Genomic DNA, 15,156 nt, shown 5'->3' with positions numbered 1-15,156 from the left:
CTGTAGTGAAGTAAAACCTTAAGCTTATGTAAGTCCCGTCTCAGAGGCTGGGTACCAAGTATTTACAGAAGAAACTTGCAGGACCCATTCGCCGAATGGGGAATTTGTCTGACTTCTCCTAACTGACTCTCCTCACACATCACAGAGAGTCCATTCAGAGCATCTGCTACGCTGATTGACAAGCCACTAATTTCCCCAATGAGAACCCATGCGTAAGTGTTAATTAGCAGCATCTGGTGTGAATCAGAAATACAGATACCAATTGAGGCAATTGTACTCATTATCTCTGGTGTATGGTCTTTTCCAATAAAACGTTAGGTGATCATGCTGAGGTGCGAATTCCCGAAACAAGCATTGACAGCACCCGGGAGCATGGTGTTAAAATGTATGCATTTAGATCCCACTCGCCGTGAGAAAGTATTTTAAAGAAGATTACAGGCATGATCATACAGCCCACAGGAACATGTCACCACCCAGCTAAGCCACGAGATTCAGCTAAGAACTGAATCTGGGGGTGGGGGCAGGTATGTGCTACATAGAAAGGATGCCCTGTCTCAGTGACGATGATTCATTGTGACTTCTTAGCTCACTTTGTTGTTGTTGTTTTGTTTTGTTTTGTGACACAGGGTTTCTTTGTGTAACAGTCCTGGCTGTCCTGGAACTCATTTGTAGACCAGGCTGGCCTCGAACTCACAGAGATCCGCTTGCCTCTGCCTCCCGAGGACTGTAAGACCATTCCCGGCCTTAGCTCACGTCTTAACCATTGGTGGAGTGTTCCAGTGTCCTCCCGGGCTTGTGATGTTCATAGTCACTGCAGGTTTTGAGAGAAAGATGTGGAGAGACAGGAAAACCAAATAAGCAACATTCAGCTTTTCCCTCTGACTGTCTTTCCCAGAAACAGAAAATGGTTAAACACTAAAGCATTAAGTCACATTTATCCTCACTTCCGGGCCGACCTGACTGCTTACTTGAGATCAGGCCTTGACATTAGCCCCATCCTGTAATCCTTGCTCCCAGGATTCCACCACTCAACCTGTTCGTTCCTCCACTGTCTGGATAAAGGACCTTGGCAACATCGAACCTGCCCCTTCTCCCAGGATTCAGCCCTTGCTCACGAGTACAAACAAACGTCAGTGCATCACTGAAAGCTGTTATCAGAATCTCCTTTCTGTTCAAGTAGCATGCATGACCCGGTTCCTCGAGGCCAGTGAAAGGAAAATCAACCCTCTGAGTGAGCCTCCTGGCCACGGGGATCAGAAGCTGGAGAGAGGGTCCCGGATAATTCCAAGGACAGGTTTCCCCTCCTGAAGCCAGGATTCAGAAGGACAGCCATTACCAAGCAGAGGAGTGTGGCTGATCAAATTAAGAAATGTGTTTTAAAATTCAATTACACCCTCGGTGGAAATAGTCTCACTAATGGTTAGGGATAGAATTATACCCAGTCTATAAAGCCTAACATTTCTAAACCCAATTTTGTGCATTATTCTAAAGGTTAATTCAAAACCTCTCTTCCAAATGGGAAATTAAACACAGCCAATAGAAGGAGGGCATCCACTGCCTGGCTAAGGGTTTATCAGTGGTAAGAGTTCATTAGTTTTAATTAGTGTAATCACTAATGTTGCATTAACAGTTTAGTAAAGGAAAGTAATTACTCACACATCCACTGTAGTAGATGGGAAGATTAGGATTCATTTTCCAAAAAATGATTAGCATTTTGCCAATTAAACAAATCCCTTCTCCCTGCCAGCAGCCCCGTGACCTCCCTCACCCAGGATCGTTTAAATGAAACATACTTTGCATCAAAAGATGGAACAGGGAGGAATGGAGAGTTAAGGCTGCGTTTATTTTTAGTTCTTTCTCCGGGTGCAGAGAGTGTGCACGTCTCCACGAGTTCATAATGCCCTACTCCATTTGCATAGCCATTTGCTCCAGTCTCCTCTGATTATGTCCCTGTCTTCCACGTGACGCCGCAGCGATTGAAAAACCAAAAATGGCTAGCGATGGTGGAGGATGAAACCAGAAAGACTAGGTGGAAGGGCCATCACTTGGGTCCAATACTGGGACTCCATATTAGCACGTCTATTGGTGTTGAGCCTCTTCGGGTCTTGTTGAGGTTGCCGTGTTGCGGCAATATCGTGTCATTCCCAGGGGACACCATCTCACAGCAGGTGTCCAGGTCCTCTGGATCTTACAATCTTCCCCCTGCCCCTTCCACGATGTTCCCTGAGCCTTAGGTACAGGAGTCGTGTTGCAGATGTATCTGTTGGGGCTGGGCACCTCGGGACCCGTTGTTCTCTGCGTTTTGACCAGTTGTGGTTTTCTGTAATGATCTCTCCATCTGCAAAAAAAAAAAAAAAAAAAAAAAAAAAAGGCTCCTTGATGAAAACCGAGAGTTACATTTATCAGGCAAAGCCAGTTTGAGAGCTGGCCTGTGGGTGTGGAGATGGCACACCCCAGAGAAAGAGGGAGAGAGAGCAAGAAGGAGAGAGAGAGAGAGACAAACAGACAGACATGCAAACATTCCCTGTCTTCACTGTACAGTCTGCCTTTAACACTTCTAACATCAGGAGAGCCGCACTGGGCACCAGAGACAAGCCTCGAACCCCGCTAACGCTCTTCTCTTTCCTTCCAGTATGTGTCCGGTAGACGGGCCATCACTCAGAACTCCACAGAGCAAGGCAGCTTCCACCCGCTCCATCTTCCTCACCACCATCGCCACCACCGTCACCGCAGCCACCTGTGCCACCATGCCCGTCCGCGCCACCTCCACCACCAGGAGGCAGGGATGCCCAGCGCTCAGGTGACAGCCTGCCTATGCCCGCTCTTCTCCTGCCAGTGGGAAGGTCACCTGGAGGTGGTGGTGCCTCATCTGCGGCAGATCCACAGGATTGACATCCTGCAAGGGGCAGAGATCGTCTTCCTGGCCACGGACATGCACCTCCCCGCGCCCGCCGACTGGATCATCATGCACTCTTGCCTGGGCCACCACTTCCTGCTGGTGCTCAGGAAACAGGAACGGCACGAAGGGCACCCTCAGTTCTTTGCAACCATGATGCTGATCGGGACCCCCACCCAGGCCGACTGCTTCACCTATCGCCTGGAGCTCAACAGAAACCACAGGCGTCTCAAATGGGAAGCCACCCCGAGATCTGTCCTGGAGTGTGTGGACTCGGTCATCACGGATGGGGACTGCCTGGTTCTCAACACCTCGCTGGCCCAGCTCTTCTCTGACAATGGCAGCCTCGCCATCGGAATCGCCATCACCGCAACCGAGGTCGGCGCCACCGATGCCGAGATGTGAGACCAGGAGCCGCTGGATATTCCCACTGCCTGTGCACCTTGGACCTCCAGCTGTCAGGACCTTCTTATTCCTCTTCCTTCCTTCCTTCCTTCCTTCTTTTCTTTGTTTTTCGTCTCAGGTAATTTGTGGTATTAGTTTTCATCTGCCCATGGGGCATCACGTTATGTAAACATCTGTGATTCAAGATCTTGGTGTGAAATCTGTCCTGTGTTGTTGGTAACGTTTTGTAGAACGTTTGGAAGGTTCTACCCGAATAGTTATTTCCTGCAACCACTGGTCTCTTTCTCTACTGCTCCCAAAGGGAGCAAATACCTAGAGGCAGAGCACGGGTGTTACCGGAGGCTCGGCTTCCAAACAGTTCCTTCCTCTTCTTTTCGGCTGTTTAAGACAGAGCCTAACTTGTCATGGCTGAGGCGGCCAGCCGTGATGGACGCCTTCCCAGGAGTCTTGGGGTCAAAGCTAAGCTGCATGAGCATGAGCGACAGTGTCTCCTCCACAGCGGAGTCACCTAGAGACACACTTTGTGTCAGAAGCAGTCACCTGATCCAGGGCTGGGGACAGCTGTCAGATCCCAAACCCTCTGTCTTTCAGGTTCTCCTGGCCTCATTCCCTGGCCATGCCATTCCCTTTGGCTTTGCAGTTAAAGCCCAGATGTTCTTGATGCCTTTCTGAAAATCGCTTTGCCTCTGGTGAGAAGCAGGATAGGTATGATGCAGGAGAAAAGCTAGAAGAAAGAAGAAGGCATCCGATTAACCTCTAACCTCTGGGAGGGCGTGCTTGCCTTGGCGAGACGTTTTAAATACATGAATTATGAATCCATCACCCCCCACCACCACCACTAGAGTAACACCTTCTTGTATCAGACAGAAAGCTGCTCTGTCCTTGATGGTTTATACATACGAGCCACCATCAAACAGCGGGACTCCAGCCTGAGGAGCTGACTCTGACACACTCTAGCCCCCCCCCCCCCCACTTTCCTCTCCTTCCTCTCTAACATGCTCTGTAGCCCTGTTCAGCACATAAGCATGGCTGCTTAGGAGTAAGCTCCGAATATGCAGAAGGAAGCCTCAGGAACCCACCTCACCTCACCCTCCACTCCCGACCTCTATCCCCCCAGCCCCCAACTCCCACCCCCACACCACACCCACCCACCCCTCCCCTCACTCCCTACCCACCTCCAGCCTCCTCCCTCCTCTCCTCCCCCTCCCCCTCCCCCCTCATCTTCCCCCGCCCTAGAGGCTGCTCTCTCTTGTTTTGTTGTTAGAACAATACATCAGCCTTTGGGGAAAGACCTTCCCGCACTGGAGGAAAATGGGGGTGGGGGTGGGGGCGGGGTCTTCACTCTGCTTTCTTTCTGTTCTAAGTTGCACACCTTAAAACCTTCCCCATGGGTCCACGTGTCCACAACATCCTTTCGGTCACTGTCCAGGTGCTAGGGGAAAACATGGCACCCCAAACCAGCCCAGCTCTCCACAGGGCTGTGTGGGCCTTTCTCCAGCTCATTCCCTTACCTCAGGCACACCAGCTGGGCCTGGCTGGCCTCCGAGTGAACACTCAGTTTCGGGCAGATTGTCCTGGCTACTGTCCATCGGCAATCTTTTCTCCACCAAAATTAATTCATCTTAAAATACACTACCCGTCTCCCAAACTGGTTGATCTTCCAGCCACTTTTGCTGCGGCACTGGGAGATTAGGTTTATAGAACTGTGAGAACACAGTTCTTTCCAGTCATCCAGTCATTGCTGGGTCTTGGATCTAGGGCTTCATCTCTCCATCTAGGGCCTGAGGAGCATAGCTAACTTTACTCACAGATTAGCACAAAGATGAGGCTCTGAGGTATCCTGAAGCTTGTGTCCTGTGGGCTCCAGGCCATTAGCCTCCAACCACAGAGGGCCCAGACCCAAGGCTGCTATATCAGCCCCGGGAGAGACCAGCTGGTGTGGCTCCTTTCTGGCAACCCAGGACCTCCCTAGCTGTCTAGAGGCGTCAGAAGCCACAGTTCCTCTCCTGGCTTCTGATGGTCATTTGTAACGCACAGGTGCCCCAACTAAACACACACACAACACCTCAAGAAGAACACATGTAGTGCTTACAGGACTCGGAGCTCCTGCAACATGGCCTTCCCCTTGCTGCTGAGCCAAACTAGGAAGGACTGCAGGCCGTGGTTACTGCACACTGCATTATAAGTAAGTGATCCCAGGCACAGACTTGAATGGTGGTTCCTATTCATCTTCAGAACAAAGGTTAGGAAATGTCTTGTTTTCCTCCAACTATGGTGCTCCCAAGACGGCTTTTCTCTCCACACTAATATGGGAAGAACAGAAGACAAAGGAGCAAGCTAATACTGGTGAATTGGAAACAGAGGAGAAGAGTGAGAAACAGCGTGTTTGAGCGTCAGTGCTACCAAAAGGCTCTCTCCTTTAGTCTTGAGTAAATCCTCATCACTCTCCTCAATACGCAGGTTGAGAGATACGCCATGACCTTGTCAAGGTCACACGTCAGACCACATGTAAAACTCAGCTCTACTGGTTCAGACTTAGCGTTCTCAATAGGAAGACGATCCCCTAGTGTTCAGCAGGGTCTTGCTTCAGCAGTTGGAGATTGGAGACTTGAAAACTGAGTGGGTCTTCACCCTGGAATGATGAGGAGAATCCAGGGGGAAAGGCTGGAGTGAAATCCGCTTTTAGTGGCATCTTAGCATTGTGGAAGCGAGCTGGTCCCAGGGAGGCGGAAAGGAAGAGGCCCATGGAGGTCTCTGTGGCCCCGTGTCCTTTTGCCTCCTTCGCCCACCGCCAGGGCCTCGTGCTCATGGATCCTGGAACCTGGGTTCCTCCTTCATGCCAAGACACTCAACTTGAGAAATTCCCTGAGGAATTTTTGTGTTTTAACAGAAGGCATAGACAGACAGACAGTAGCACTGATGAGAGACACGGCTGTCTGTATTTGAACTGGCAGCTGTGAGCAGTTTGTCCAGAAGGTGTTTAAAGAGAAGGAGGCCTTGCCTTGAGTCTGAGCCTACATGAATGATGGATGGAGGTTTAGCGATACGATGAAGATTGTTCCTAACAGTGAGTATGCGTATGAACCTGTACCTGGGATAGTTCTAACATTCCAGCAGCCACTGGGGACATTTAGAAATGATCAGGATAGCTGTCACAGTGGGCCTGTGGCTGCCACTGACTGAAAGTTTCCTATGTGACCCAGGGGGATAAGTCCTTGGAACTTATTATCCCACATAATCCTCAAAACAACCACACGAAGCTGCTGCGATGTGTCGGGACGGATGAGAAACTGCAGTTAGTAAACAGCAAAGCCAGCCCCACAGCCAGGCTTCCAACCAACTCCATCCATGTCATCTCTATGAGCTCGTGTTCCAGAGTCTCAGAAGGACCCAGTCATCAAGTTCGAGCGGCATGGAAGCCCTGCTTTAGTATTTCAGTACTAAATGTACCCTTTCTCTTCCTCTTGTCTCCTTTTCTTCCAGCCCAATAGCTGACTTGTATCCACATTGTTCCATTTTTAGAATTTTGTAGGTCAGTTATTACAACCATTATTGAAAATTAACATATATAATCTTACAATTAAATAAATTCTATTTAAAACAAGGACAATATTCAGGCTTCATTGCTTCCTGATTCTTTCTGCGCTCCTGATGACATTTGCCTCACATCAGCAAGGAACATGCTCACAATGCTGCACCGGTGCCTACCTACCTCCCAACTCAGCATCCAGGGGCTCCACGGTGAGAGCTTGCAATCAGCTAGGCTAGAAGGATTTACACTACAGCCATTGGCAAATACTCTACGCCAAAAGAGTACCAGAAAGTTAATTCTTAAGCCTTTACCGTCATAGCACTGTCTAAATACTGCTGATGCCCACAGGGTGGGGAGAAAGGCCTTTGAAAGGAGACGTTCTTGGTGAGTACACAGATGGCAGTCAAGCAGAAAGCTGTCTGGGAAATGCGACTCTACTGGAGAAGAGACCCTGGGGCCTCCAAGTAGCTTCCAAGAGCATTTCTTACCCAGAACACCCTTCAAACTTCCCTACCCTGGCCTATGCTGCTGTGAAAAATCCTATCTGTTGGCTTTCATGGAGAACCACGGCCCACAAAACCAGCCTATTGGCAACCCCGACCTAAAAGCAAAACCAAGCTCTGTAAAACTGGAATCCCCTCCATCACTTTCTCTCATAGCTTCCCCTCCCTTCTTCTCCCTTACCTATAGGTTAATGTTCTCTAAAGAAATGCTTTACTTTGAAACTAGAGATTGGAAACACTCAACATTTGAGGAAGACATAAGTAGTGGTTTCGAATACTACATAAAATGTGTTGCCAAGGAAGGCAAGGGAGACCCTGGTGTGTTATGAATCAAGAGGCCGAGAAGGCATAGGTGAGGGGAGGTCATGGGAAAGACAGAGGCCAGCACCTTCCTTCCTGCTCTGGCTACTTTACTTGATACAACCCAACAAGGAGACTGCCAGGGAGGGCGTGGTTCCCACTGTCACAAAAGTCACAGGATCTTAGAAGTCCTGTGCCTGGAAACAGGCAGATAATCTGAGATGAATTGTGAATCAAGGGGCTGGAGAGACGATTCAGTCCATAAGATGTTGGCTGTATATGCGTGATGACTAGAATCTGTCCCCAGCACTCACATAAAAGCCCGCGGATGTAGTATGTGCTTGTAATCCTGGCAATGGGAAGACGGAAAGAGGAGGATTCCTGGGTCTTCCCAACATTATGTGAAAATATTTCGCTTTGAGTGTACCAGAAACATCCCCTGTCCTTTTAAGACCTTGTTTGGAGAACAGAGATAAGGAAGCAGATGGACATTTCACTCCAATTGACATATATAGAATTTTCTAGTGACTTCAGAGACAAGAAGCAGTAGTGAATCGGAATGCTACCTTCTCTTCACCTCTTCCTCCGTGGAAAAGCCACTAAACTGCAGTTGATACCATTTCTTTGAGCCCTTTGCCATCTGCTCATTCTTAGTATTGGGTTGTTCCCTGCAACATGAGGGAATAGCAATGTAAAGCCACGAGGCAGAGGGCAGTACACAGAGATTCACTGCTGTGAATGCTGTCATGCTTGCCCTGTGTTTCATTATCTCCCTCCCGCTTCACGTGGGCCTCCATTGAAAGTCATCATTGAATGGAGGGAAGAAAATGCTGCCAGTGGAGAATTGAAACTGTGATAACTCCAATGTCCCCGGAACTATTTCAGCATCTCACGCTGCCCTGAGACAGGGGACCACCGCCTCTCTCCCTGCATTCTAAAGAGAGAGAAGGGTTTCACCCCTGGCCCTGGCCTCCCAGATCCCCTTATCTCAGCTGTCCCCTGCCTCTGCCCAACAACACTGTCTCTGAAATTTATTTCTGGGTCTATCAGATCACTTGTCAAAGAAGGCTTCATGGTTTAATTCTTTAATTCCAGGCCACTGTTAGTTACTCCCAAGATCAGAATTGAGCATGGTTCTAATCCTATTGCCTGTCAATTCATTTTAACCTCAATCTTCCTACCACCTTATTCCCAGAACTGTTTCCTGCTCTCACAAAAGCTTAGAGAGAGAGAGAGACAGAGACAGAGACAGAGACAGAGAGAGCTCATGCCTTGAATTGATCTGAATGATCAAAAGTGACCAGAAGGCTAACATGAATATTCATGAGCTGGGCACCTTTCAGGCCATGTCATTGACAATGTTTTATACCTCACAGTAGCCTAGATCCTCAAAGACATACACCAATGTTGCCCAATGCTGGGGAGGGAGTGTCCCCTAAATAGTGGAAAGGGAGCCTTCCCAAAAGTCAGCCATGGGAGGAAGGAAGGCCCATCTCACCTGCACCCTGGAATCTAGGGGTTATTGAACTATTAATTACCTGGAGAACTCAATTTCCAGGCCTCATAATCCACAGTTCTGATTCAGGGGACCACAGTGGAGCCCAGGACTCGATTGTTAATGCTGTCCCCTACAAGTTCTGAAATCCAAAGCCAGGGTCCAGTGAGAAAAAATGGGGCACAAGAAACACAGAAAGCAGGTAAAGTCCCCTGTAGAGACCAGCTGGTGATTCAGGAGGAAGGCAGGGAAGAAGTGACTGGAGATGGCCCAGGCCGCATTTGGATGATGAAGCAAGACATAACCAGGGCTCCAAAGGGTCTTGAGGGGTTAGTGTCCTCTGTCATCCAGTGTTACAGAGGTCCCTGCTCTTGCCATTGGGAGGAGGTGTAACAGAGGAAGGTGGAGCAGACAGAGGTGTGGGAAAGCCTGCACAGACTGATGGGGGTGCGACAGCTTATCAGTCAGGATGGATGGATGAACCAGTGTAGAGCAGTCCCCAGTGCCAAGTGTCACACAGAAACAGTCCCCAGTGAAGTGACTGCTACTGTGTAAATCTTCCTCTGAGCACAAGAGGTTTATCCTTTAAATCCCTGCCTGGGGGAGGTGGAGATGGGAATTCATCCTTAAATCTCTGTCCCTTCCTGAGTACAAGTTTCCCAGCAAATCCCCCGGGGATGCAGTTATTTACCCTGAAAATCCCAGGCTGCCTGAACAGGGCTGTCATTGGGGCTTTCCCTGGGTGATGTAAATTATCAATCTCCTTCCTCCAACCGCTCAGAACTAAACCCCACATAAGCTTTGCCTAGAGGCAGCAGAGAAGGAAATCTCTGAACTACTTCCCATTAGCCTAGAAGTAGAGGAGAGACTCTGCATTTGCCCTGTAAGGGGGCCAGTGGGAAAAACATCCATTAGGTATCAAAGCTGGGAGCTTTGGCGACCACCCAGTTAGAAGGTAATTGACTCTTCCATTCTCTATGCCTCCTTCCAGGTACCAAGTCAACTTCCATTAACACACAGGAGGTGGACATTTCTCCATTTTTAGATCCAACATTGAGGTTAAAGGGAATGGCCTTCAGTTGGAAAAATCCGGATTGTAATTCTAGTATACCACAATAGGATACCACAAAGAATGTTCCAGAAAATAAGCTCAGAGGAAGATTTCTCATTTTGATAGATTTGCACAAAAGTTGTTTTGGGAGGCAATTTGACTAATTGGACAGACATCCTAAATCACAAACCCATTCTGACTGGTTAGTCATTAAGTACATTTGATGAGAGGCATGGGAGGCCCACCCATGGGTATGAATTTCACTATTTTATCTAATTCTCTCTTTGTAGTTTTGATCAGCCATAGAAGGTGATACATAGTAGCATATGTGAGAACCAAAGTTAAATGCTGGAGGCTATTGTTTATGTTTTCTCTCTCCTAAACAAGTTCATTTGACCCAACTGTACTGGAAGTGCTTGATTGGATGAGGTGGGAGGTATGTGGGCAGGAAATACATCAGGATGTACGCTGGACCCTGATTGGATGTAGGCCAGGAGTCTGTGGCAGAAAATTCATCAGGATGTATGCTTGCCCCTGATTGGACCTATTGGGAAATACAGTGGCCTGGTGGTTTTGTCTTTTTAAGACTCTGCAAGACATGACTTGTGGCCATTTCCTGGGAACCCAGGAGTGGACCTGGCCAGAGTCCATCTTCCTGGCCAGTGTTTAATTAAAGCTTGCTTCAAATTTGACTCAAAATTGTGGAACTGGTTTTTCCTCTCACAAATCTCAAGATTAACACATACAGATCATACCTCACCTGCAGTAACCTAAGGGATGGGTCCTCAGAACCCCCCACCCAGGTAAAGGCAGAAAGGAACTTCAGGTTGGTTGGCAGGTGAACTCAAGGGATCTTCTCTTCTCTACCCTCACTGCTCCCTCCCTTCCTGCCCAGTGCGGGGATTACAGCACTCACCGGTGAGCTCAGCTTTTAACATAGATGTGAGGGACCCACACTTTGGTTGTCAAGCTTGCGTGGCAAGTTATTTACTGAGCCATCTCCCCAGCCACCAGAGTTGGACTTCATTAACAGAAAATTTTAACACAGATTCAAGCCCAGGAATTAATGGGAAGAGAGGCGTTCTGTGAGAGACCAAGACATGCTCGAGTGTGGGTGTGGGCACTGTCTTTATAAGAGCCACATCAAGGATGCTGGCGGGGTTTGAAGTTATTATCTTGAAAGGGTTGTATAGGAGATTAACTGTGATCATAGAGGGGCCACCAGGTGCTGGAGAGGCTCATAGCTGATAAGGTAAAACCGTAGATAATCAGAATTGTAAGGGAAGTTAGGAGACTCCCAGTGTAATGAAAGTTTATAGTTTGATTTGTGAGATTCCCACAGAATAACAGGTTTATGTCTGGAAAAGGAGGGATAGGAGGTGAGTGAGCAGAGTTCTTGAGAACAATGGCCACCAAAGTCACACCAGGCTAAAGACTTTGGGGCCTTTGTCTTGCAGACACAGAATGAATTTCGTGAACAAAGGAAGGGTGAATTTCAGAAAGGAGTTTTATTACAGGAGGAGCTCAAGAGAAAGGAAGCAAACAGTGTACCTTTAGCACAGGGGGGTTCCTAGAAAGGGCTGCAGCTGAGGGGCCTGCTGAAAGTTAATAAGGCCCTATTGGGCAGAGGTGGCGGGGGTGAGTAGCTCGGTCCAGTTGTCCCGCCCACAAGGGGTACCTGGACTGGAGTTTTGGACAGATTCCGGGGCATCTGGTCTCCCATAGCTTCTAGTTATCTGTGCTCATTAAAGTTGCTGTTTTAAAAAGGAAGAAAGACAAAGACAAGAACAGAACTTGAACCAGCACCCTTTGGCATTTTGGCATTTTGGCATTTCTGAACTTGGTCAGGACAGCACTGCCAATGGAACCAAAGATATTTCCTGCTTCTGGACAGGACAGAAATGGTTGTCATGGACAAGAGGCAGATCTGCTGGTTTTCAAGTCTCTGTTCCTAAACTGGCTGGTGTCTTCCTCTTGTTCTCATTAGGAGTAAGTGTTGGAAAACCGAGAACCACCCACATTCCTGAACCAGATGCTCCCCCAGCCTGCCTTCAGTGACTCAGTGCCAGCGGCCACATCATCACCGGCCACCAAATGCTACACATTTATATAGGAAAGGTTTACATGCAGCTTGGATTTGGACGAAGGGGCTAGGGGTGAGGTAGTTCTTTGAAGTTACTGGCTGAACTATAAACATGAGGTTACTGACGGCTGACAGGATTCAGGGTATCTACAGAGTCATAAATTTTTACTCCATATGTCCTGCTTTTGTGGAACCCAGGGTAGATACATTCAGATTTATTGTTCCAGTCCTACTCTCCCTTGAGTTCAACTTCTGGTCAGTTGAGCCCATTACTCCCCATATCGGGGACTTGAGCGACTGGCAACTTCAGGGGAGGAAGTTGTAGCCACTGTCAAGAGTGCAGAACTGCATTTTTTTGGCGCCTTTCCTTTGCCTGGAGACTCTCTGAGAGGGTGGAGTTTGGAGAAGGGGGAGGGGGGAAACGAGCTTCCAGGAGTATGCAGAGGTGACCCGGAGGCTCATAATTTCAAATTGTCTTTCTATGCTTCCTCATTCTGAGGGCACAGCCGTGAGTGCTGTGCTCCCGTGGTCTCCCAAGTCCATTTTAGGAAGACTTTGCCTCAGTGACTTCGTTCTCTTACACATCAGGTAATTCTAAGAATAACAGATTTTAAAAACAATACACAGCCAAATCAGAAATCAAAGACCTCAAAATGCTTCCCAGCCAACAGCTAACCCACCATCCATTTCATCACCTGGCTTCCTTTGAACAGTGACAAAATCTAAGTGAAAACACAATAAAGGTCATGGGAAGGCTGTCTATATTCCCTGAGCAGCAGCCCTGTACCTTCCCTCAACTCAGAAAAGGAGTTCAACAGAAAAGAATAAATAAAACGGTCTGAGGGTGTTGCTGAGTTGGGGAAAGAGCTTTAGAAGAAGGCAGGGACTTGGATTGTTCAGCAATATAGAGAAACCCAGTTAAATCTGAATTTCAGAAAAACAACAATAAATTTAGCGTATCTCATGCAACATTTAGGATGTAGTTACACTTCAGTGTTTACCTGAAATTCCAGCTTCACTGCGTGTCTTATTTTTTTTGTTTTTTTTTATTTGTTGAATCTGGCCAATGTAGGAGAAGAGACACAGAAAGGAATCTAATAAAAACCCTTCTTTTAGGATAGGGATGTAGCTCTGTGGTAGAGCATTTGCCTAACATGTACAACAAGGCCCTGGGTTTGACTCTCAGTACTGAAAAGACAAGTCTTTTATCATGAGAGTGGATTACTATCTGTATCCTTCTTGCTAACTCCACTCCTTTTCCGGGGAGCCCAGTGGGTGACTCCTTTTCTCTGGCTGCAAGACTGTAAGGTCTCGGACCTGTCTCAACTAGAAAGTCAAACACTGTTGGGTGCTGCTTGTCTCTGCTTCTTAATAAGACCAACGTGCCTTTATTGGTTTGGTGTGTGTGTGTGTGTGTGTGTGTGTGTGTGTGTGTAAGATGTGTGAATGTGCACGTTTGTGGGTGTGGGTGTGGACACACCCATGCCATGCTGTGCACAGGGAGGTCAGAGGACAGTGGTCCCATCTCAGTTCTCACCTTTCTGCTTTGTGAAAGACAGTCTCTTCCTCACTTTACAAGCCAAGCTAGCCAGCCTGTGTGTTTCTGGAGAGTCTCCTGTCCTCACCTCGTTCCTGTACACACTTGAATTACAAAATATGCTTGAGCCACTGTGTCTGGCTTTTATGTGGGTTCCAGGGTCCAAATGAAGGTGGTCAGGCTGCAGAGTCAGCACTTTTACCCACGGAACTAGCTCCCCAGCTCCCGGTGTGCCTTTAAATCCCAGAGTTTCAGATAATAGAGCATTCAAGCAGAGGGAAGTTATCAATGTAGAAAGTGGTCCCCGATGTTCTTGATCCACTAAGAAGAGTATTTGGGGGCAGGAGGAATGCTTGAGCACCAAAACATTGCTGAGTGTCTGTTGTAGCAAATAGGAGGACCAGAAGGGAAGAGACTATGTGGTTCCTGCCCTCAGCAAGTCTTAGTGTACTTGAGGCAACCAAGTACCCTTCATCTAATCAAGCAACCTTTGAGGTTGGTCATAGCACACAGCACGCACATACATACAAGCCATCAGCAACCATCAAGGTTGGTCATAGCACACAGCACACACATACAAGCCATCAGCAACCATCAAGGTTGGTCATAGCACACAGCATACACATACATACAAGCCATCAGCAACCATCAAGGTTGGTTATAGCACACAGCACACACATACAAGCAATCAGCAGTTCCCAATTAGCAATTGCCACAGCTGGGCTGGTTGACACGCCTCTGCAGACTGGCAATTAAGCAGAAAATGCACCCAAATGTAACGGTTTATCGTTTACAACAACGGGAACATTTTGGTGCAGGGTCCATGAGTGCCCAATTCAGTAGGATAATGTGCCAGGGTCTGGGTGTTGCTTTGTGCGCACACAATACCTGTTCATTAAAGAAAAAGTACCCAGAGATTAGAACTCTTATTTATATATGGGCTACAAACGAACATGTCCAGAGAGAAATAGAGAAATGTGTGTGTTCTGGAGTGTAAGCGAATCCCTCTGAGGAGCCAACTGTCTTTGTAAATTAATCTGGTCCAGAGAGAGTCATTGTCACTGAGCTTAGATACACATTGCTGAAAACATAGTTCTAGAGGGGCTGGAGAGATGATTTAGTGGATAAAATACATGGACCTGAGTTTGAGTCCCCAGTATCCACATAAAGGCCAGTTGTGGCAGCATGCGCTTAGGACCCCAGTGCTGGAGGTACAGATCCTGGGTGCTTGTTAGCCGGTCAGGCCAGCCAAAACCTGAGCTCCAGTGAAAGACCTCATCTCAGAAACGTAAGGTCCAGAGCAACAGAGAAAGATATACTATGTCTACTTCTGGCTTCTACACGTGCACATATG

General features: G+C 47.9%; 1 protein-coding gene across 1 annotated transcript in view; it reads left to right on the top strand.

Moving 5' to 3' along the window:
• The window catches only part of Siah3 (siah E3 ubiquitin protein ligase family member 3), a 68,779-nt gene extending 61,866 nt beyond the window's left edge, over window positions 1-6,913 (top strand). The window contains exon 2 of the mRNA XM_052732727.1: window positions 2,633-6,913. Coding sequence (XP_052588687.1) covers window positions 2,633-3,301 — 669 coding nt within the window. The 3' untranslated portion in view covers window positions 3,302-6,913. The remainder of the gene's footprint in view (window positions 1-2,632) is intronic.
• Window positions 6,914-15,156: the final 8,243 nt, after the last annotated feature.

The sequence above is a fragment of the Peromyscus californicus genome, unplaced genomic scaffold (genome assembly GCF_007827085.1).
Source record: "Peromyscus californicus insignis strain IS unplaced genomic scaffold, ASM782708v3 Scaffold_12__1_contigs__length_115047231, whole genome shotgun sequence".
NCBI lineage: Eukaryota > Metazoa > Chordata > Mammalia > Rodentia > Cricetidae > Peromyscus > Peromyscus californicus.
Note: the sequence above shows the minus strand (reverse complement) of the source record. Positions and strands in the feature narration are given on the sequence as shown.